Genomic DNA, 23,799 nt, shown 5'->3' with positions numbered 1-23,799 from the left:
TAAGATCTAGAATTGCCATGTCCAGCTGAGTCCCTGCCTGGGATGGTGCTTTAGGGTGCTACGGAGCTACCCCAGCCATGCCATCTCCAGTGCATCTAAACCCCCAGGAGCTGGCTCTGCAGGGTGGGGGCCATGCAGACACACACACACACACACACACACACCCCGTGGCTGGGCCCACAGGCAGCAGGGGAAAGCCCCAGAGATGCAGCAAAGAGCCCCCACAGAGACCGAGTGGTAAGAAAATTGGTTTGGTCCTTACCCACCGTGTCTGACTTGTTCTGCAGCAGCCCTGCTTCAAAGGGGCAGATAAGAGCGTGAGTCGGGGAGAGAGGGAGAGAGAGCCTTGCCCAGACACATCTGCTTGCCATGGACTGGCTGTCACATCCTCACAAGGAAGCTGATGTTACTTACGCCTGTGGCTTTTTTTGGCACGAGTCATTTCAGCCCCACGCTGGGAGGCCGAGACGCTGCCAGGCCCCCTTAGCTGACAAACAGCCACAAAAGGCAGCGGATTGTCTCAAGAGACACAAACCACCCGAGCTCAGCTTTTCATCCCAGCCACAGAAACGGTCTGTGCTACAGAGAAGGGATCTTCAGGCCACCGCAGAGTTCAGACTGCCGTGACCCTTTCACATTGACCTGCACGAAAATCACTCCTCCCTTAAGTGTCAGTATTTACTCACCAAGGCCCTGATCCTCCGAGGTATTTAGGCTCCTAACTTCCACTGACAACAGCGGAGGATCTTCCCCCAAACTCTGAACATGCCCAATTTTGTCTGATCTCGGAAGCTAAGCAGGGTCAGGCCTGGTTAGTACTTGTATGGGAGACCTGCTAGGTGGCCCTGATTTTCAGTGGATTTCTGGGAGCTCGGCACTCGCAGGTGAGGATGAGTTTTGAACAGATCGGCACGGGGTGAGGGACCTAGCCCCGCGGGTGGGTGGAGAGCCCGCAAAAACCTGGTGCTCTTTTAAATGTCACGATGACACAGCACGTGTTAGACTATTCCGCAGACACCAGCTCTGTTTCCAAGCCCACTGGCAGAGCAGTGAGTTCGATAACAAAAAAAGATTTGGCCCTCTTAAGCTTTCCCATTAGACTGTTTATTACTAAGCAGTAGTGGCCCTTAGCTTGGAATATAGATCCTCATAATGCACCCTGGCTCTTATATTGTGCACAATAGCAGTAGCTCTCAAAGCTCTCTACAAAGGTGATACAGCCATATCCCTCTTGAATGGATGGGGAAACTGAGGCACAGAGCAGCAAAGTGACAGGCCAAGGAGAGAGAGAGAGACTCTTCACACACCCACCCACACCCACTGCACCCAGAATACAAATTCCAAAGCTCACTCTTACACAATGCTACCCCGCTGGATTCTGCAGCGCTGAGCCAAAAGCGTTGTTTGTCACAGTTGAGCAGCAGGCCTGTCCCACATCGCAGAAGAAGAAGCCCAGTGATCTCTAGGACTTTCCCATCGCTGGGAATAACAGGGCTCCACCATTCCATGCTCTACAGCTGGTGTAGAAACCAGAGCAGCTATGGAGGGGCAGCCAAATGTTTTTTCAAGGAGGGGAAAGCAGCCTGCCCTGCTAAAGCCCCCCCCCCCCCCAGCCAGTCGCTCCTCTTGGAAGAGGGGGGGAAACTGGCTCTGGGCCCTACCCCTTCTTCCGAGGGGCCCATCCAAAGAACTGGCTAGTTCTGAGCACTCCCCTGCAATGCAATGTCGCTGCGGGGGGTGCAGTGGGAAGCTCAGGTTCCTGGGTTGAAAGGCTGCTCCAAGCTGGTGTCTTACCCTGCGAGGCTGGCTGGTGGGTCGGCAGCGTTCCCGTCCCTGCTGCACTTCGCCGTCTGGCTGAGCCAGGTCTCTGGGAGGCTTTAAAGAGCCCAGCCAGGCTGCGTGGCACGTCTGATCTCCGCAGCCCCCGAGCGCCGTCTCTCTGTCAAGGGTTAATCCGCCCGGTGTCGCAGGGGATGGGGCGGCAGCTGGAGGCAGGGCAGGGCATGGCACCTGTGCATGTTTGTAAAAGGGGACTCCGAGAGGAAAAGCCCTTCTAAGGCTTCCCCAAGCCCGAGGAGGCCGGCAGCACTGCAAGTGGGGCTGTGGGGACGTAGCCCTGGCTCCCAGAGACAGCTCAGCCATGGTCCCACATCAGCCCCTGACCCACGTCACGCACATCTGCCCTGAGTGGGCTACAGGTGGGAACAATGGGACCTAACAGCTAAGGCAGAGAGTCCAGGGCCCAAAGCACTGGGGGTCACTCTGTGCAGAGGTGAAGGGGATTCCTGTTTCCCTGACCCAGCCCTCCCGCCCACACCGGCCCGTAGTGCTTAGCCCAGCAGGAAAGCCTGGTGCCGGCTGGGATGAATCAGCCGTGTGTGACTGGCAGGGATAATGGGCCTTTTCATTCCCTGCTCTCCGGGCCAGATTGACTGAGCAATGTGGCAGCTGAGGGTGCAAGCCAGGGTCTGCGCTGGCCTGGACTGCGGTGGGGCTCAGGAATCTAACCACAGAGCACTCGCTGCAGGATCGGGGATGGAAAGGAGGGACAGAACCTGGAGAAATTAACACTTGTCGCTCCCCCACCCCTGCCGAGAGCTGGGTGTTGCTAGCCCCATTTACCAGTGGGGAAACTGAGGCAGAGAGTGGGGCAGTGACTCACCCATACGCAGTAGGAGAGTTGAACACAGAACCCAGGTGTCCTGGCCCCCTTTCTCTCACAGTTGTGAAGTTTCTTCCTAACCATAGCTGGGATACAGAACAACAGCACCCGCCCCCACGGGTGAGAATTTGCCCCCCCGGGACTGGCACTGGTAACACCTGTTGATGGCCAACTACTCAGGCAAGATGCACCACTGCAAATTACAGTGTATCGTGTCTTTGCCCAGCTGCGCTAAGGTTAACACCTCTGGCTGGACCTGGGGCAGTGCCTGAGTGCGACTGGTCCTGACCTCAACCCCAGACTCCAGCAGGACAACACTCACCTTGGGAAGGGGGGAGGGATAGCTCAGTGGTTTGAGCCTGCTTAAACCCAGGGTTGTGAGCTTAATCCTTGAGGGGGCCATTTAGGGATCAGGGGCAAAAATCTGTCTGGGGATTGGTCCTGCTTTAAGCAGGGAGTTGGACTAGATGACCTCCTGAGGTCCCTTCCAACCCTCCTATTCTAGGATTCTATGAAATGAGTGACTCCCATGGGGATTCCTAGATGCAAAGGCCAAGAGAGACCTTCAGATCAGCTTGTCTGACTCCCTTGCATAGCACAGACCACAGCCCCTCACCCAGTTACCCCTGTCCTGAGCCCAGGAACTTGTGTTGGGCTAAAGCCTCTTCCTGAAGGGCAGCCAGGCTGGACCATCAAGAGATGCAGAGGTCGATACTTCCTTTGGTAGCACTTTCCAACAGCTACTTACCCTCACAGCTAAAAACGTGCACCTCTTTTCTGTTCCCACACATCTGGCTCCAGCTACCAGCCACTGGTTCTGCTTCCGCCTTTCTCCGCTAGATTAGAAAGCCCTCTCAGAGCTGGTATTTTCTCCCTGGGAAGTTATTTGTGCACAGTAATCAAGTCACCTTGCGATAAACTAACCAGACGGAGCTCTTTAAATCTCTCATTGCAGGGGATTTTCTACGGCCCTCAAATAACTTTTGTCTCTCTTCTTTGCCCCTTTGCCAATTTTTCAACATCCTTTTTAAAATGTGGAGCCCAGAACTGAATGCAGTATTGGTCTCACCAATGCCGTATACCGAGGTAAAATCCCCAGCCTGCTCCTGTTGTGAAGGCCAAGACTGTAACAGGGTTCAAAAAAAGAACTAGACTCTAAGTTCATGGAGGATAGGGCCATCAAAGGCTATTAGCCAGGATGGGCAGGGATGGTGTCCCTAGCCTCTGTTTGCCAGAAGCTGGGAATGGGCAACAGGGGATGGATCACTTGATGGTTACCTGTTTTGTTCATTCCCTCTGGGGCACCTGGCATTGGCCACTGTCGGAAGACAGGATACTGGGCTAGATGGACCTTTGGTCTGACCCAGTACAGTTGTTCTTATGTTCCTACTCACTACACCCGTTTACACCTCTAACGATCACATTAGCTGAATTATGCATATCCCACGGGAATGGGGGGAGCAAGGATCATGGCCTGAGGGGTTTGAACCCCCTGGGCTCTGAGCCAAGGGAAACATTAGCAGGAATCCCTGAAACCCGGGATCCTGCAGAGACCTGCAGTGGGAGAGTCCGCGGGGCAGGAACTAGCATGTATTTGGTGCAGTGCAGCCCGAGGGATGGATGGGGAGCATGACAACTCCATGTGGTCAAGTTTCCACAACTCACCAACTGTGCTGAACGAGTGGCGAGGGGAGAGCAACGCTGGAGTTTCTGTTCCTTTCAGGTTTTGTTCCTTGTTCATTTCAAAGTGACGTTCAGAATTAACACGCGCTCCTGGGAGGCCCTGCCAGACAGGTGTGCAGCACTAGATTGGTCTGTGCTCCGTCAAAGGCTCCAGCACCGGGGCTTCAGGAGACCTGGGTTTTGTTCTGAAACTCGTGGCATGACCTAGGGTACGTGACTTCCCCCTCTCAGTGCTTCAGTTTCCTCCCATCTGAGCAACACGTTTTGTGTGGGTTAGTTAGTTACTGCTTATAACGTGCTTGGAGAACCTTGGCTGGAAGGGAAGGGATACATTCTTAGATGGTTTCCTTTTGGAACCTGTGGGCCCCTTCCCAGCGATGGGTGTGTGTGCCCAGAAACCACACAGAGGGGCACTGTGCCAATGTATGATCGTAGACCCAATACCGGGCCTGCTGCTCTGCGTTTGTGAGTGGGAAGCAGAGAGTAAATAATTTACTGATCCCCAGGGCCTCCAATCCAGCAGAGGTCAGGCTGTAGAGGGAAAAGTAGTCATCCTCTATTCAGGCTCCACCCACACCGCCAAGCTCCACCCACAAACAGTGAGTCACTGACTTCTTGATTAAAAGGATCCATAATGAAATGTGCTGGTGTTTGTTTACATTTGTCATTAGGTTTCAGAGTCAACACGCCATGGTGATCGATGCTCACATCCCTCTTGGAGTTTCAGTCTGTCTGCAGACTCAGGCGCACAGCACTGTATGGGCCACATTTTGCAGGGGTTTCTTTGCAGACATAAGAAGAAGTGATCGTGTAACACACACTATGTTGTACTGGCCAGAATCAGTTCAATAGGACTTCCATTTCCTCCAACGGTCCAATCTCCAAGCATCCCTGCCACCCTCCCTGTGAGCTGGGAGAATGGAACCTCTGCCAATGGGAGACTCCTGCCCCCTCTGTGATGAGCACCAGACACTGGGGGTCTCTTTGCTGAGACAGGGAGACTATGTGCACCAAGGAGCTTCCTTCCCATCCACTCGGCAACTGAGTAATCAATGCTAGTAGAAACACACCAAGAAAAGCCCTCCCTGCAGCAGCAAAATGTCCAGAGCTGGGGACCGGTGCCACTCTCTGGGGTTCAGATGCCTGGCTGCAATCGCCCAGGGGATTCCAGAATAAATGCCTCACAGGCCTGTCGAGTGTGTTCCCTCATGTGTTCCCCGGTCTCAGAGCCTGCCCAGCTCCCTTCTGACTGGGCGGGGGCGGATGCAATGGGCGAGGCGACCTGGTTCTCAGAGGTTGTCCTGCCCACGACTTTCCCAAAAGTTATTTCTCTGTTCTCAGAAACAAAGAGCAAGAGGGTCAGAGGCGCCGATCTGAGCCCCTGTGCAGGGGGGCTGGAATAATGTGTGTAGTGGGGGTGCTGAGATATTGAACCAAACTGTATATAACGGAAACCACTTCACGCCAGGGGGTGCGGCAGCCCCCTCCGCACCCTTATTTCTAGCACGTATGACCCAAGACTTGGGAAGGGGGTAAATAATTCCTTTTGATCGTCAGCGAAAATCAGACCAAGAAGCAGTTTGCTTCACTGAGCTATGATGTGGTGCTGGCAATTCAGACATACTAGCATCAGGGTGACGCATAGATGGCTCTTCTTTTATTTTCAAAATGAACCCAGTGCTTTCTCATGCAGCACATAATCGAGCTGTGGAACTCCCTGCTGCAGGAGTTCTTTGAGGCAAATGCTGAGGCTGGATGACCAACCGAAGATCAGATCCTGAGCACTCTCAATCCCACTGACTCCAGCAGGCATTTCAGGTGCTCAGTAGGTGGATAGGAGTCGGGCCATCTTTGTATCTCTGCAATGTAGGATGATGGTGGTAATCAACTGCCAGGCTCCACAGTGTAAGCTGTAGGGGTCAGGAAGGAATCCATCCCATTCAGGGAATCAGGCACACTACAAGGATTTCCTCCTCCTCTTGAGGTCTTGGATGTTAGCTAGACACATGCTGTCTGAGCTCGCCTGGCAAATCCTCTGGGCTTGATTCTCCACGGCCCTGCTCCTGGTGTAGCTGTTTCCACTAGTGCAGCAGTTCTCAAACTGTGGGTCGGGACCCCATTTTAATGGAGTCGCCAGGGCGGGTGTTAGACTTGCTGCAGCTCGGGGCTGAAGCCAAAGTCCGAGCCCCACTGCCCAGGGCTGAAGCCCTCGAGCTCTGGCACCCCACAGGGAGGTGGGGCTTTCCCCCCTTCCCGGGGCCGTGTAGTAGTTGTTGTTGTCAGAAGGAGGTCACAGTGCAATGAAGTTTAAGAAACCCTGCACTAGTGCAAAGCGAGTTCCACTATTTGGAGTTGCTTTCCACACCCATGCAGGGCAATGGAGAATCAGGGCCTATATTCTCAGTCTGACAGGGCTGTGTGTGTGTGTCTTACTCACTCACACACTCTCTCTCTCTCTCACACACACACCCACACACACCCCACACACCCCAGGGTACTCTGGGGCTCTCACTCCCTGGCCCTGTGACAGTTGGTCCAGCACATATCTCAGAGGCCCCAACTTGCTGCCTGGCTCCCGCCCCCACGGTGGCTGTGCGTGCCTCCCCTGCCATCCGCCCACAGGCTGATTTCTCTCAGATCTTCTGCTCCCCGGGGGTCTCGTCTGCGCTGCAGTGGCTGATGGGAAGGCTCTTGCCTGGGTCCAGGAAGCTGTGGGGCCCTGCTAGAGCAGGCCCTGCCCCTGGCCCCCAAGACAGATGAGAAGCACAGACCCACCTGCCAACATGCAACTACCCCGGTAGGGCCAAGCAGGGAGCTCGGTCCTAGGGGCTATGCAGCCCTTGGCCTCTGGGTCCGCCAGCAGGGGGTCACCAGAGAGAGCAAACCTTGCTCTCAGCCCCCAAGCGGGGAAGCCTGGCCCGTCTCTGCCCCACACGGAGGGTATCCGCCCCTGGTGCCATCCTGCTGGACGCCTGGCAAACACCAGACTCACCAGCAGAGGAAGGAAAGTGAATTCTGCTCCTGTAAGAGCAGGAGCCACAGGGGCTGGGGAAAATGCTGGGAATGTTACAAGTGATGGAGGGGTGAGGGGCAGGGGTGGGGAGCCAGCAGGAAGCCCTGAGCCTCAGGCATCCCCCAGGGGCCAGGGCTCCCAGAGAGCCACCCAGCCCAGCAGCTGCGGCATGAACAGTCCTCCCCCTTTCCCCACCCCCCTGGACCCTGAGTCACAGCCGCACCTGTTGCAGACAGAATCCCTTGCAGCCGGGCTCTGGGGGCTGTCAGGGCGGGGGAAGCTAAGTGCTGCCAGGTGGGGGTGCAGAGGAGAGAGTGAGGCAGGGGTTTGTCATCCCCCCCCAAATTGCCAGCACCTGCCCTGTGATCCTGCGAGCGCAGCAGGGGCCGCGCCGCCTGCTCTGGGGATGCCAGCAGCTTACACACGTGCCCTCGCATGCCAGACTGAGCTCGTGCAGGAAGCCGTTGTCCCCAAACCAGTCCCTGCTGCAGCTGCATCTTCTCAAGCAACCTAGGGGCTAGAAGCCCCCTTCTGCCCTGCGAGAGCCCCCGGCAGGGGCTGCGGGAGACCTCGTCCTCGAGGCACCAGGAGGCCTGCGCCGTCCCTGGACCCAGGGCACCTACCACAGTCGCCAGCTTCGCTCTTGGGAGCCACAGCCCTTTGCAAGCCAGAGTTGTGACCCCACCCCGTGGCCGGATCCTCCCCTCCCTGGGTGCATCAGCCAATGCAGTTACAGGGGCAAGGGAGAGGCCCCTGAGACCAGAGCTGACCACTAGTGACCCACTAGAATCCGCTGCCCATAGACCCGCAGCACTGCCAATGTCGCTCTGATACCTGGGCGCTTGCCTCCCACCACAGTGCTGCAGCCTCAGGTCACAGCTGCACTGAGCATGCCCAGAGGAAAGGGAAATGTAAACCGCTCTCCGGCTTGTCCATTACAGACCCCAGCCCGAGGCAGCAGGGCAGGACAAGCTAGGCTGGGCTGCCTGCTTGCATGTGACTGAACTAGGCTGCAGGGGCCTTGTGGCACAGCCCATGTCGTCGTATTCATCTGGATGGACGCTGCAGACCCAAAGCATGAACACGACTCGGTCACTGTCCAACATCAACTAACTGCGCTAAATGGGGTGGGGGTAAGCTGGAGACCTTGGCCGCTCCGGACTACAGCAAACACCGCAGGAAATCCATGCCAAAGGCTAGAAATTTACAGACTGAAGCCCAGGAAAGGAAAAGAATCAAAACAAGGGTAACACTGAAAGTGGACTTGAGGGATGATGCAACACAAATAATGAAACCTGATCAAAGTCTCTTTCTAGAGAGGGTGATGGTGGGTGAGTCTTCTGCCAAACAGCCCTCCCAGCTGGGGAAGAAATGGGTAGTTCTGGTCAATTTTGAGTCAGTAAAGTCAGTTCCCCGCGTTTGACAAAACACACAGACGCTGAAGGGAGAGAAGAGATAGGATAGCAGTTGGGGGAAATACAGATTTTGACGTTCGCAGGATACAGGGTGGTTGATCAGTTACGAATGGATGCTCTGGGCTGGCAGGCCGGCTGTGACAGCTGTTGTTCTGGACCCTGGCTTGCCTCCCCAATTGGGGACATCATCTGGTTGGTCACGGCAGGTCCCTCTGCTTCATTGCACTTCCTCAGAGCCGGCTGGGGCATCTCATCTTGCCTGCGGTGCAGCCGATCCCAGGATCAGGTGAAAAGCCAAGAGAGGAGAGCAGGATGATCACGGGGAATGGAAAGACACCCAGGGGCTGGGGGCAGACAGAGCAGGCTGTCACATGTAGCAGGCTAGGGTCCTCATTGGTGCAGCAAAGATGGTCAAGCATCGTCACTGGAGTATCAAGGTCTGAGCGTGGCAGTAAAAACCCTGCCCCAGCCGTGGTGGTAGAAGAAGTCCCTTCCTTTCTCCCCAAGCCTCTTTTGAGGGGCCCCAAAAGGGGCAATGGGGAGAATGGTCCCACCTCGTTTTTTGCCTACCAATTAGGCCTAATTTCCCACGCACCAATTGTGGTCCATTAATTTCCCATCCCTTACTCCGCCTGGTTACCAGTCATAATCTTAACCCAGTCCTCGGGGGCAAGCAGCAGACCCCCTCTGTTTATGTTAATTCAGTCCGTCCGTCCGTCTCCTTTGTATGTCTTTTCTTAAACAGTTCTGTAGAACAGGCCCCTTCATGAACCTTCACCACCATTCTGGCCACAGCTACTCACTGGGGCTTTCCCCAGCTCTGACCTCTGGGGCACACTGCTGCTTCCCGCCAGGTGTGACTCAGAGCCCAGCCCCTCTTCTAGGGGAAGGGGGGAGTGTCACAGCTATTGGATGGCCCCTCCATGGGCAAGCTCCGCCCAGCTGGCCCCCCCAGCCCCACCCTATGCTCACACCCCATCTGCACCCTCCCCTGGCCCCAGCTGGATCTGCAGGCAGGCATCGCCCATCCACGGCATGGTCAGGAAGTCTCCCAAGAGGCCCATTTCCTCCACCACATGCCTTGCCCATCAAGGGCTGAGGATGGGGTTAGCACACACCTCCCCCGCCCCTTTCCCATTCCTCAGCGGCGAGGATAGCACAGTCCATGGCAGCGACTCACCCATTTGCAGCAGCCGCTGAGGCCCAGACCGGGGACAGAACAAGAGGCAGCCAGTTGGAAATAGAGGTTTTATTTAAAAGTCAGCGCTATGTGGCCCCCGTCCGGAGCAGTCAGCACCACCTCCTCCCCCGAGGCCTGGCCAGACAGCTCCATGGGGCACTGGCACCACGGGGCACTGGCACCACGATACGATTCTTAGCGACAGAGCAAAGTGGGCAGCCCCTGACCCCCGGCAGAGCATCTCAGGCTGGTGGCACATCCAGCGCAGTGCCAGGCGGCTCCTCCTGCCCTGTGTCTGCCAGGTTGGCTGGTCCTAGGACCGAGGAGACTTGGGCTCTCATTGGAGAAGCTGGGGTGGGCAGCGGGGAGAAGGGAAAAGCAACGCGGGCAGCCGCTGGGAATCAGCCCTGGAGCCCTGCAGCCTGAAGGAATCAGCGCAAGAGAAGCCGGGCTGGCTCCTGGGGCGAGAAGAGCGTGTGGGGAGAACTGAGACTGCAGAGCAAATGTCCAAGTTCAGGGAGCAGCCCCATGGGGTTTGGCCCAGAAGGCCTGGAGAACAGAGGGGGCAAGACGTCTCGCTGGCAGTGGTGGCACCTCAGTGCAGGTTTGGGGCTGACCTGAATGGAGGAGGATCCTGTGCTGGAGTCATAGGCGTCAGAGTGGAGAGACCTCACGACATCCACCCCGGAGAACCCAATGCAAGATCCGCAGCCTTCTGGCACCGCCTCAGAGGACCAAGCTGCATCTCCGTTGGCTCTGAGCAGCAAGGACGTTGCAGGGTGGGAAGGTTCCTCCTTCATTCCCGCTGCACGGAGGCCTTACACACCACTCTCCCTGGCCAGCGGAGAAGGGTGGGCCCCCCAGGAGCCAAAGGTTGTGTTCACCTCAGCTGTTCCCACTGAAAACCCAAGCTGTCTGCGGCTCCCAAGGAATGGGAGCCGCAAAGATTCCCATCAAGAGCACCCCACAGGGCCTGGATGGGGATCAGTGATGGGATGTCAGTGGTTCAAATCCAGCCAGGAGCTGTCTGGACGCGAGATAAGTTTTCTGGGTCTCAGCTCAGTTCCTAGGCGGACTCTCCCCCCAGCACTGGCTGGCAGAGAGGTGAAGGGCTCGCTAGGCCATGGGAGCTTGACCCCTCCCCCCCCCGACTCACCCCAGGTCACGCTGGAGGGTGACCCATTGTGGGAACTCACACAGCTGTTACCCATTTGGGGCACACTCCAGAGCTTCCCCCCATGAGGTCCCAGCACAATGCACCACAACCCAGTTCCAATTACCCTGCCCCACCTGGCAGGTCAGGACGGGCCGCCTTCAAAGCCAGGGCAGAAAGAGAAACTTCCCAGCCTCTGTGCAAAGCTTCCAGCCAGCCAGCTGCTCCCCAAGCAAACCGCAGCAGGTCCCCCAGGTCCCCGGATTAGTCAGCACTGGGCCCTAGTTCTGCTGGTCCCGCCCCAGGATTTTTGAGTTTGTACTGCGCGTAAGCGGCGAGTTCATTGGCAGGAAGCCATGTCATTGCAACACTTTGTTGGGGGGAGGACACCATTTCCTGCCAATCCAGCGCCCCGGCCCCCCATTTCATTCCAGTCACTCAAACTTGGACTTGGCCCTGCCCCCCCTTCCTCGTATGTTGAGCAGCAGCAGGAGGCCCAGGCAGATTGTAGCCGGAGCACACATGGCCAAGGGCTCCTTCAGCACCAGCAGGGTGTAGATGGCACCTGGGGAGACAGAAGAAAACATGCAGGGGAAGAGTCAGGAGATGGACCAATGAAAGGTCAGAGCCACCCCTTCACCATCAGCCCAAAGCACCCGGCTCCAAAAGGTGGCCCCCTGGCTTTGAACCGTTGTCATTACACTTCAGAGTCAACAGACCCCATGAGATGGATGTGGGCAATTCACACCTCTGGGAGCTACTGTCTAGAGCTGGGGGCTGGGAGCTCTGGAGGACGGGGTGGCATCACCACCGAGGAGAAAAGATCTATTTTGGAGCTCCTGCAGCGAAAGCCAGGACTCCCTGGTGGGCGGGGAGGAGAGGGGGTAGCAGGGCCGGGGAACTCTCAGTAACAAGTCCCGCTGGCCAGCTCGACCCAGGAGCCCGGCGGCCGACACCTACCGATCATGACGATGGTGAGCACAAAGTTGCTGATCTCCTGCAGGAGCTGGGGCCCAAAGGCCAGCAGCGCTCCAGCCACCACCTCGATCCAGCCGACCACCTGCAGGTACTGCCCCGGCTCCGGCTTGTAGCCAAACTCCTTCAGGGGGAAGACGTCGGCGAACTGCACAAACTGGGACTTCTGGAACGGGGAAGGGAGCTTCAGTGGGTATGGGGCCGCGGCGGTTCCCTTCCCGGGAACAGGGCGTTTGGGCCCACGGCACGGCAGGGGCTCAGTCACGGTGCATGGGAGAGAAGAGATGGGCAGCCTGGAGCCCACGGGGGGCTAGGAAAGGAGCAGGGCGCCCCTTGCTCTGAGGTCTAGAAAGGCAGCTGGGGGGCTCCCAAGTAATGGGCCTGTCTGCAGTAGCGCTAGGTGCCCCCAAGGGCAGTCAATGGGGCAGCAGGGGCGCAGCACTGCCAGAAATCAGGCCCTAGGCCTAGAAGGGACGTATTCTTTATTGGTTAAGCAACAACAACCTGCCCTATAGCGTAGCAAATTCTCACCCCGCCGGAAATCCCCCCTTCCGCCCACCCTCTGGCCGGCACCTTCCCATCCCGTAGGATCCCACTTTCCCGGGCTGCCAGCCCAACCTCTTTTCCCAACACCTCCGGCCAGGCTCTCTGAAGTGCTCAGCGCCCAGCCAGGCTGTGAAACAAGCAGCCGGACCTTTCAATCCAACAGCAAATTCAACCCGGGGGTGCCCCCTCTGTGCCTGAAGAAGAGGGTCCCAGCCTAGCATTCCTGCGCTTGGAACTCCAACCTGCATCTCCCAGGCTGCTTTTGGACTGGCTTGAGGGTCTTTCTGGGAGGTAAGGGGGGGGGGGGGGGGCGTAGTTAAGAATCCTTCCCACAACCTCCCTAGGGAATGTTAATTATACGGGTTCTTACAGTGCATTGAGTGGGTGGCTTAAGCAGCCAAGACTCCTGGGTTCTCTCCCTAGCTCTGACACAAAATCTGTGGGTCACCTTGGGCAAATTACTTCCCCTTTCTATAGAATGGGGCTAATGATACTTCCCATTGTGGGCAGCTATGTGCTCTTTGGATGGAAGGGGCTATACAAGGACTAAGTGTTACTATGCCAGAAGGCAACGCCAGTGCATCCAGCGTGTATACGTGCCGCGACCCTAATAGATCATCATCATCAAGGCTTCAGGTGAGGTTACAGGTGGAATTTTTCAAGGTGGCAGAGAATGCCTTGCTGCGCTGATATGGACAGTTTATTTCCCTGCAGCTCTAGGTGACATTCCAGTGCTAAAACTCTCCTCTCATGATAGTTTTTGCCAGCTGGCAATATTGCTCCTTAGCCACAGAGAACTGGAAACCTCTGCTCTTTGCTCCTTTATTCCCTGTTGGCCTCAGCTTAAATCAAAGTTCATTTATTTGTGTGTTATATCAGGGAAAGTTCACTTCTTATCTTGTCAGTTAGTTTCTGCAAAGCCTCTTGGCAGGGCGGTGGAGAGCAACATTGGCAGTTCCTGAAAAATTGCCATAACAATCCCACACTACTAGCAACAGATATTAAGGGCTGTGAGGCAGATCCTGCATTCACCTGCACAGGTGTAAAACCAGTGTCACTCCATGGAGTTAGTTTTCATTGACATCGGTGGACCTGAGAACAGAATCAGGACCCCCATTTTCAAGTGCTCAGCACCCACATCCGGGGTCAGATTTTCTAAGCTCAGCACCGAACCTGCTGATCTCTGGACAGTCTGTGCCTACGTGACTCCGGAGAGCGCTTACTCTCCCGATAACTGCACAGGTTGGGGCTCAACAACATTTACATGGAAAGTAACGTAGAATCAGTTTATCGTAGCCCCGGCACTTTCCCAACTGTGGTTTATAACCGATCCCTGCGCCTACTGGGTGGGCTGAATGCAGTTGCCCTGCAGCCATGGACGGTGCTAGATTTTCCAGATTGCGCCGCATCCAACATGTAGCCCATGATCAGAGCTCCTCTGAAAATCTGTGCGCCCGCCCCAACTCTCACTGTTGGTGCTGAGCTGTTTTGGAAAATCTGACCCCAGTGACAGAGGTGAGAAATAGAACCCAGTTCGCCGGCCCCCCAGCCCAGTGTTCTAGCCACTGGACCACCCCACCTCAAGCCAGTTACAGCCCTTTCAGATGGCACCTCTGGCCCGAGTCCCCCACCAGTTCTGGGTTTGTAAATACCGTTGGGTTTTGTTTGGGGGGGAGGAGGGGGGAGTTGCTTTCCCCTGCTGCTGTGAGAAAGCCACACAACCAACAGGGAGAACTTACTGACTAGACAAGGGAACGGGGCAAGTGACTACAGGCAAAATGCTGTTAGACATACAAAGAAACAAACTGGCGGGAAAGCAAAGATAATTTCTCCAGTCCCGGCCAGTTCTGCCATCCTAGGGTTTAATGTGTAACTAAGGAAGGTAACAAGCCTTCAGGCAGAGCGCAATGTTAAGCTGAGGTTTTGATCTCTCGATACATGTTTGTAAGTTGTGCCCCCGCTGGGTGGTAAATATTTCCCTCTGTGGCCCTGATCCTACTCCTGCCCCAGCACAATGGGGTGCTGCCCCATGCCTGGAGCTCTCCGAGAACACACAGCACCGGTCACAATACTGGGAAGAGCCTTGGCCTGCATCTGCGATTAGGGTGACCAGATGTCCCGATTTTATAGGGACAGTCCCGACATTTGGGGCTTTGTCCTATATAGGTGCCTATTACCCCCCACCCCCATCCCGATTTTTCATACTTGCCGTCTGGTCACCCTATCTGCGATGCACTTTCATTTGCAGGAGTCAGTCGCCTCCTGTTCTTTACAACTCGGGGGAACCGCCCCACAAACCGGGCGTGCTGGGGGGGGGGGGGGTTAAACGCACGGTGGCAATGGGAAAGGGGGAGATGGAAATACCCCCCCTTCCTCCACAAGGGGGGCTCTGGGGGTACTTGCCAGGCCAGCTGCCCAGAGTCCCAGCCAGAGACAGGGAGCGGTGATGGGGTCGGGGCTCGCCAGCTGCCCCCGCCCAGCCCCACTGGACCGGGCTTAGACTCCCGGGGAGCCGCTCGGAGGCTGCAGGGCGGCAAGCCCCTCTTGCCAACCCCGCTTCCCGCCCAGGGCGGAAAACGAAACCGACCCAGCTCCCAGCGCGGCCGCAGCCCGACCCCGACCTGCCGCTTGCAAGAGCCTGGCACAAACACCCCGCCCCGGGGAGAGCCCGGATCCGAGCCCGGCCCACGCTCCGCCGCGGCGGGTTTGCAGGAGCCGCGGTTCCCCCGCCCGAGCCCGCTGCAAACCCAGGGGCCGGGGCCGAGCCCGGTGCAGCCCCCTGGGCCGGGGCCAGCGCCCCCCGCACTCACCAGCTGCTGGTAGAGCTCGGCCGAGATCTGGTCCGTCAGCTTCACCGCCCCGGTGAGCAGGAAGAAGAGGCCGAGCAGCACCCGGATGGCGGGGAAGACGAGCGCCATGGCCGCGGGCAGACACAGCCCGGGCTGGGGCGCGGCTCCGGCTGCTGCTCCCCGGCCAGTCCCGCCCCACCCCTCGGCGCAGCGGGGGCCAAGCGCGTCAGAGGCGGCGGGTCCCGGCGGGCACACCCCGGGCTTCCCCCGCCAGCACGTGTCTGTCTCCCGCAGCCAGGCTCCGCCCTGCCCCTGCGACCCCCGCCCCCCTAGCGTCAGAGCCCCGCAGGGCTGGGGGGTCCCCGCTGGGCAGACTGAGAGCTTAAGCCACTTGGCCAGGATGACATTGAGGTTCAACCCCCTCTACGTTTGAGAGCAGGGGTCGGCAACCTTTCAGAAGTGGTGTGCCCAGTCTTCATTTATTCACTCTGATTTAAGGTTTCGCGTGCCAGTCATACATTTGAACGTTTTTAGAAGGTCTCTTTCTATAAGTCTATAACCTATAACTAAACTATTGTTGTATGTAAAGTAAATAAGGTTTTTAAAATGTTTAAGAAGCTTCATTTAAAACTAAATTAAAATGCAGAGTCCCCCGGACCGGTGGCCAAGACCCAGGCAGTGTTAGTGCCACTGAAAATCAGCTCGCGTGCCGCCTTTGGCACACGTGCCATAGGTTGCCTACCCCTGTTTTAGAGTGCTGCCTCTCTCCTGGTACACGTTGGTTTGAACGAACAAGTCTATCCATCATATTATCCTTTTGACCCTGTCTTTAGGATGGGCCAGCCCGTTCCTCATTAGCTCTGTGGAATGTGTTCGTACTGGGATGTTCTGGTGCCACCCTGGCACATGTATACATGCAATTAGCAGCCTTCTTCTTGCCAACTTCTGTGAGCAGGGCCTGCCTCTGGCTCTCAGCTTAACTTTGCTTTATGTTAGCAAAGTCATGACCATTACTTTAGTTCAGGCCTCTGATACAAGGGTTTATGTTTCAGGGCCTCATCTTACTACACTTGGCTTCTGGAGACAAGCGGGCAGCTTCAGGGCATGCACCTGGCCTTTACAGGTATTTATTTGGGTCAAACCAGAGTCAGGTTTCTGCACAGAGTTTTTTGCCATCAGTCCTTCCTTTGAAGAGTTTAGCACATGGGACTGTTGAGTAGAATAGAACAAACACAGCCCAGTTCTGTCAGTCGTATTTTCCTTCCCCGACCCTTCAGAGGTTGGAGAGCTGGTCAGACAGGGCACCAGCAGGCTAGTCTGCAGCACCCCGAGCTATTCTGGATTGCAAACTAATCAACAACTGGAAATGCAGCAGAGACAAGGGCAGAATTCAAGTGGGGTTTTTTGTGAAAGCCTTTTTAAAAATCCTTTCTAAATAATAGATTCCTGCATCAAGCAACCTCGTTCCCTTCTTCCAGGATGGGATTTTGTGTCCTTAATACCTTGCACATCACTGCATGAAACATTAAACAGTTCTCCCAGGACTCTTGTTAAAGCAGGAGAGAGCAGAAGAGCAAAAGGAGAAGCCAGCCCGAGGAAATCATTTTACTTCAGCTGAAAAAGAATCTGCTTGTGTTTAAATAGAGAAGAGGTAACACCCCAATCCTTTCATGTGTTCTGGAAACTCCCGGTAATTTTGATCCAAATTCTCTCTTGCTGGGACTGCTTAGTGTGCAAAACAGAGGCCTGGTTTTAATTTTTAAAATGCTGCAAGAACCATTTAATTCCCCCTCACCCAAGAACATAAGATGTCCATTTCAAGTGCCATAAGTATCAAATATCTTGCTGCTGTAACAGCCCTAGCCTTGGTGGGGTTATGCTCGGCCTGAATTCACCCCCCAGGCATTTAAAAACGGAGATTACAGAGGGGATAACCTCCTAGGTTATGATTTACCCCAACAGCTTTACATTCCAGCACATCTTAAAGATGTTCTGTGCAGACCCCACCTCTTCTTGGGAGGCACAGAGCCTGCTTTTCAAAGCAGCTGAGTGTGCCCAGTTTGCATTGACTTTGGCCTGTGCTCTAAAAATCAGGGCTTAAGCCTCTCTCTATCAGCGATCAGGATGAGACCATCACAGGGGCAGATTATTCCACACCTGTCTGGGGGAGGGGGCGGTTCTTCCACCGTCCTCTAAAGCATGTGGTGTTGGCCACTCTCAGACAGGACACTGGACTAGGTAGACCATGGGTCTGATCCAGACTGGGAATTTATAGGTTACCACACCCCTGTAAATCCAATGACTTCAATAGCATGAGAGCAGAAATGTGCCAATTGGGTGCTGCACTGAGCAATCAACGCTGGAGAGACGCTGACATGTGGCGTTTTGGACCATTACTGGAGGATACTAGGGTATTTTTTCCTAACACTTCTTTCAGCAACTTTTGATTGCAATTTACAAGTATTACTGAATCAAACCCCACAGCAGGTCAGTGTTATCCCCATTATATAGAGACAGATGCAGAGAGGTTAAGTGACTTGCCCAAAGACACACTGCAGTGGGGCTAGGGATACAACCCAGGAATCCTTCCCTCTGTCCTAAACTCCCTAGAGAAAAGGATCTCACAAGATGGTTCCCCTCTCCCCTCCCTCCCACCGACCGTCGTCATTAGATTTATAATGGAACAGAATCCATGGTTACATGCTAGGGATGCCAAACTGCAATACAGCAGAACCACACCTGAGACTGTATTGCTAGTGCATTCAAGGCCAGACACTAAATTCCCAGTGAACTAACTCACTTCTCATCTTGCAAGCTCAATGAACTCAGCTTACTGTCCATATCTTCACCCAGCGATTCACAGTCTGTGTTGTCTTCCCCTCTGGGTATATAGACATGGATCTCTACTCTGGATTTTCTGATCTGGGGCAGCAAAGGCAGATCCCCCCAGGCCAATGGCAGGCAAGTGAGCCCACACACCAGCAAACTCTGCGCTGTAGCACCAGGAAAGGGTTTCAGTGCTGCTGGCTGCATATTCCTCTGGGCCACTGCTCCTGCTGGGAGGCTGTTCCCATTAGGCTTCGACTTGCTGGGAGATGTCTTGACAACTGGTCGGATGGGACTGGAGAAGTGCACGTAGGCCTGTTGCTTCCTCGGCCCTCGATGGGTTCCTGTCCTCTCCCTCAGGTTGGAAATGCCGCCATCTTGTGCTCTGCTACCTGTGGAGTAGATTAGCCCTGGAGGAGGTCTTAGGAAGGGTAACTTGCTGTTCTTTAGGAGGCCTTGCAGAGCAGAGCGTTCACTTTTGGTAAGGAAAGCTTTGCACCTGCTTTAAAGACAAGACCAGGGGTTAGCTCAGGGAGCAGACACAGGAGAGCAAGAGTTCAAACCCCAAGCCAAAGACCCAATCCAACGCCCATTGAAATCCTTTGAAAGACTCCATCAGGGCCCAGCTGCCTGCCAATTTGGAAGCCTGGAGCCCATTTCCCCTTCACCCTCTCTGCAAAGTCTGGAGCTGCAAACCCCTTTGCCCTCTCTGCTGCTGGCACTTGGGTGAGCAAGTCAGGGATGACTCCCACTCCAGGGTTGGCTGTGCTGGCGTGGGGTTCTTCCCACATCACCACCACCTTTGAAATGTCAGGGTCCTTGCATGAGCTGCCTTCAGCAGGGGCCGGGTTCCAACTGCTGCTGCCCCTCTCAGAAATGCTCTGCCCAGCAAGAGGCGCACAAGGGAGAAGTCGAGAGCTGCTATCCCGCTTCTGCCACAACAAGGTGATTTATAACGGTCGGGTCAGCATCATTATAGGCACGAAGAGGTGAAATGACACAGCAGGTCAGTGGCAAAGCTAGACATGGAACCCAGGTGTCCTGACCCCCCTGTACAGCATGATGTCCCCTGCCTCATATGGATACATAGACAGCCCCTGTTCAGGAAATGGAACTCTAGGCAAATGATTGCTCCTGTTCAAGGGGGAGGATGTAACTGGGGTTTGTAGGCACTTAAAATACAGGCACTACTTTGCTCTGCTGTTGCAGCATGTCTGCAGGTCTGTGCTGGGGTCCATTATCATCATGCCAGAATCTGAGCCTTGGAATTACTGGACCAGAATTTCTTCTTTACAATCCCAGGACAGGAAGGGGCAGCAGCGAAGGCTGCAGGGATCGATCTCTTGGGAGGTGTCATTTCCATTTCCTGCAAGGAACATCCATCCGGTCTCCGTGGAGTCCTCGGAGTGGGCCAAGTGCAGCCCTGGGGGTGAGTTCACTGCCTACACCAGATTCAAAGGTCTCCCTCCTGTTCTGAGAGTGGGTCTCAGACAGCAGTGGCATGCGGCCAAAATTAGGTTGGTGGCAGAACAAGAATCCATGCGGACTACACTGCTCGCAACCACGAGCGTGACATGCCAGGTACTTGTACAGCTGAGATGTGGGACACCAGAGCCCAAAGTCTGAGAACTGGTGATTTTGAGCAGTGGTTTCTCAAGCTCTTCCATCCCCTCCTGGGGGTACAATGCAGTGTAGTCTGGGAAACCCCCAGTACAGCGATTGTCAAACTTCAGCAACCCGAGGACCTCCATTTTGATTTTTAAAAAATTGGGGACCCCCAAGCCGCCCCGCTCAGCCCCAGGCCCTGCCCCTCACCCCTTCCCCCAAGACACCACCCCCACCCCATCCTGCCCCCAGCTCACTCCATCCTCCCTCCCTCTGTCATTTGCTTTCCCCCACCCTCACTCACTTTCAGAGGGTGGGGGTGCAGGCTCTGGGAGGAAGTTTGGGTGCAGAAGGGGGTGAGGGCTCTGGGAGGGAGTTTGGGGCTGGGCTCCAGGCTGGGGGAGGGAGTTGGGGTACAGCAGGGGGTTTGGGGTGCTGGCTCTGGGAGGGAGCTCTTGACTGGGCAGGGAGTTTGGGTGCAGGTAGGGGTGTGGGCTCTGGGAGGGAGTTTGGGTGCAGGTAGTGGTGTGGGATGTGGGCTCTGGGAGGGAGATGGGGTGAAGGGTGCAGGCTCCGGGCTGGGCAGGGGGTTGGGGTATGGGAGGGGATGAGAGGTGCGGGCTCCGGCCGGGCAGCACTTACCTTGGGCAGCTCCCAAAAGCGACCAACATCTCTCTGGCAGCGGCTCCTAGGTGGGGGAGCCAGGGAGGGGTCTCGGCCAATGGGAGCTGCGGAGTCGGTGCTCAGGGCGGGGGCAGCGGGCAGAGACACCCCTGACCCCCTCCCCCCCCCCCCCAGGAACGTTCCAGCCGCTTCCAGGAGCAGCATGGGACCAGGGCAGACAGGGAGCCTGCCTTAGCCCCTCTGTGTCACCAGAGGGAGAGGAGTTGATCCATGGGGCCCACAGACCCCAGGTTGAGAAACGTTGCTGTAGTAATATAGCCATGGGGGGGAGTCGTGAGCCCTAAGGAGCTCTCTGTGACACCCTGAAGCTGACAGCCGATTGCTTTGGACACCCTTGACAAAGGCCAAAGGAGCTAGGCGTTTGCTACAGGCAAGCTGGGCTTTGTTACAAGCAGGTTAATTCATTCACCTGCATAAAAGGACAATCAAGTGCTTTGCAGTACAAAGACAATTCATTCCATTCAAAGCTTTTGGGGTGGAGGGGGCAGGGGTGACATCTACAGTCTCCAGTCTTGACTCCCTTTAAAGTAGGGAAGCTGTAATGGCTTCACCCCTATGGCTGGAGTGATTGGTCACACAGCCTTAGAGAGAGGGACTGCTGCTGAGGATATGGAATTTACACCTTGCAGGGAGACACTGGGGGTATTATTCCCTGGGGATTGCAGAAATGCTGTGTCCTGCAGCAAGGGGCAGCGCTGTATTCAAACTCAGCTAATTCTTACCCCCATGGCCTTATTCCCCCCTTTCCCATCTACCTCAACCGCTGCTCCTCTCTTCCAAGCACTACCTAAGCCCCTAGCCCACTTCTTTGCAGCAACTCATGGCTCTGTCCCCCTTGCCATCCTTTTGCACACTTTCCCCACTCCCACCGCCAGACATCTTCCCCCAGCATTACCTGCTCCTCTGGCTGTTTGAGCTAGTTTTCTTCTGCTCTTGGCAGTTCCATTCCCACCTCACTGCATCCTTCCTCCACAATTTGTAGTCCCATTTCTGATCCACACAAAAAAAATGGCCATTGGGGTCAGACCAATGGTCCATTGAGCCCAATATCCTGTGGTTTTTGTCCAACCTGCTTTTAAAAATCTCTAATGATGGAAATTCTACAACCTCCCTAGGCAATTTATTCCAATGCTTAACTACCCTGACAGGAAGTTTTTCCTAATGTCCAACCTAAACCGCCCTTGCTGCAATTTAAGCCCATTGCTTCTTGTCCTATCCTCAGAGATTAACAAGAACAATTTTTCTCCCTCCTCCTTGTAACCACCTTTTATGTACTTGAAAACAGTTCTATCCCTCCCTCTGTCTTCTCTGCTCCGGATTAAACAAACCCAATTTTTTAAAATCTTCCCTTAAAAGTAATGTTTTCTAGACTTTTAATTGTTGTTGCTCTTCTCTAGACTCTCCAATTTGTCCACATCCTTCCTGAAATGTGGTGCTTGGAACTGGACACAATACTCCAGTTGAGGCCTAATCAGCCCAGAGTAGAGCAGAAGAATTACTGCTCATGTCTTGCTTACAACACTCCTGCTAATACAGCCCTGTTTGTTTTGTGTGCGTTTGTTTGTGTTTTTTTTCCCCCCCGCAAGTGTTTCACTTAACGCATATTTAGCTTGTGATCCACTATGACCCCCGTATCCCTTTCCGCAGTACTGCTGCCTAGACAGTCATTTCCCATTGGGTATAGGTGCAAACTGATTGTTTCTTCCTAAGTGGAGTACTTTGCATTTGTCCTTCGTGAATTTCATCCTAGTTACTTCAGACCATTTGTCCAGAACATTTTGAATTTTAATTCTATCCTCCAAAGCACTTGCAATCCGTCCCAGCTTGGTATCATCCAAACTTTGTAAGTGTACTTTCTATGCCATTATCTAAATCATTGATGAAGATATTGAACAGAACTGGACCCAGAATTGATGACTGTGGGACACCACTTGATATGTCCTTCTAGCTTGACTGTTCATCTGTGTCTGATCATTCGGTTTACTCTAGTTCCAACCACTTTTTCTGAAACTGAAATTAGGTTTACTGGCCTATAATTGCCAGGATCATCTCTGGAGCCTTTTTAAAAAAATCAGCCATTACATTAGCTACCCTGACGTCATCCGGTAGAGGCTGATTTAAGTGATAGTTACATACCAGTTAGTAGCTCTGCAATTTCATGGCAATTACAATCCATAGCATGGCATTTGTGCCCTGCACTGCCTCCAGGGCAGAGAACTCTGGCATCCCTGATACATTGGGAACACAGCAGTGGTACCTCAAGATTTCCAAAGTACTGCAGCTGCAGAGTGCATAGAGATGCTGAGTTTCCATTTGAGAATAAAGCAACAGCATGAGCCTGGGTGGGGGCCCAGGCAGCATGGCAAGCTATGCCAGGTGAATAATTGACTTGAGCTGAGCTTCAAGTGCTAAAGCCACATTTCTGCCTCAGGTGTGCATGACCTACCTTTGCTTTCTGACTTTGCAAGGTGGTTTGCAGCGAGACAGCTGAGTTTGGATTCTTTTAATTGAAAGTCCTGGATTCTAACATCACATTTAGGGTGTGTCTACAGTACCTGCCGGATCCGCAGGCAGCGATCGACCCCCAAGCGCTCTCCCGTTGACTCACCACAGTAAGTCGATCTAAGTACATCAACTTCAGCTACGTTATTCACATAGCTGAAGATGCATAACTTAGTTCGACCCCCCCCCCCGCCCGTGTAGACCAGGCCTTAGATAGTGGAAGTCTCACAAAGGCAGTGGTAGAAGCCCCACTGCTGGTGACAAAGCTAAGATAAATCACTGCAGAATAGAGTATTCGTCTGAAGGAGGTGGGAAGAGGAAAACCACAGTCCTGCATTAGCCAACCAGACAGACAAGGTAAGACCTATTCTCCCCCTACCCCATTTCTAGTTCCTATGATTTAATCAGGCACAGTAAAGAGATCTCAAGTATTTAAAAAAATGTTACACACCAATAAACACAGGTGGTGGTAGGGGACTCACCTGCTCTCAAAGTGAAATTTCCAACTGCTCTGCTGCTGACGAAGGCTAGAGCATCTGCGAGATAGCTGGGGCAACAAAGCCACATACTCAGCATCTGGAAGAGCAGGATTCATGGGGGATTCAGAGAGAGTCTGGTGAGCAGGGGTCCCTTTCCTTGCTTGCAAGTCCAGAACAAGTGGGCTGCTCAGTCCCAAGGATATTTTTGGCATTGCTAAGTGTAACGTTCTGCCACGTTCATTCATTTCACTGAGTAACTTCCCAAAGGCGGTGGTGAGAGTTAGTCC

General features: G+C 54.6%; 1 protein-coding gene across 1 annotated transcript; it reads right to left on the bottom strand.

Annotated features, from left to right (window-relative positions):
- Positions 1 to 10,006: 10,006 nt before the first annotated feature.
- TMEM35B (transmembrane protein 35B) lies at positions 10,007 to 15,578 on the bottom strand. Its single transcript, XM_065421655.1, has 3 exons — positions 15,438 to 15,578; positions 12,067 to 12,247; positions 10,007 to 11,671 (listed from the first exon to the last, which is right to left on the bottom strand). The coding sequence occupies exons 1-3, from the start codon at positions 15,543 to 15,545 to the stop codon at positions 11,541 to 11,543; spliced, it is 420 nt and encodes a 139-aa protein (XP_065277727.1). The 5' UTR covers positions 15,546 to 15,578; the 3' UTR covers positions 10,007 to 11,540.
- Positions 15,579 to 23,799: the final 8,221 nt, after the last annotated feature.

The sequence above is a fragment of the Emys orbicularis genome, chromosome 23, assembly GCF_028017835.1.
Source record: "Emys orbicularis isolate rEmyOrb1 chromosome 23, rEmyOrb1.hap1, whole genome shotgun sequence".
Taxonomy (NCBI): domain Eukaryota; kingdom Metazoa; phylum Chordata; order Testudines; family Emydidae; genus Emys; species Emys orbicularis.
This window is presented reverse-complemented; position numbering and strand designations above follow the sequence as displayed.

What these genes read in the sequence shown, in the direction of transcription:
- TMEM35B (XM_065421655.1), bottom strand. Translation starts at nt 15,545, where the DNA reads ATGGCGCTCGTCTTCCCCGCCATCCGGGTGCTGCTCGGCCTCTTCTTC. An exon ending in CCGAGCTCTACCAGCAGCTG is followed by an intron (nt 12,248 to 15,437) that starts GTGAGTGCGGGG and finishes TCCCCGTTCCAG; the next exon opens with AAGTCCCAGTTTGTGCAGTT. An exon ending in GCTCACCATCGTCATGATCG is followed by an intron (nt 11,672 to 12,066) that starts GTAGGTGTCGGC and finishes CTGTCTCCCCAG; the next exon opens with GTGCCATCTACACCCTGCTG.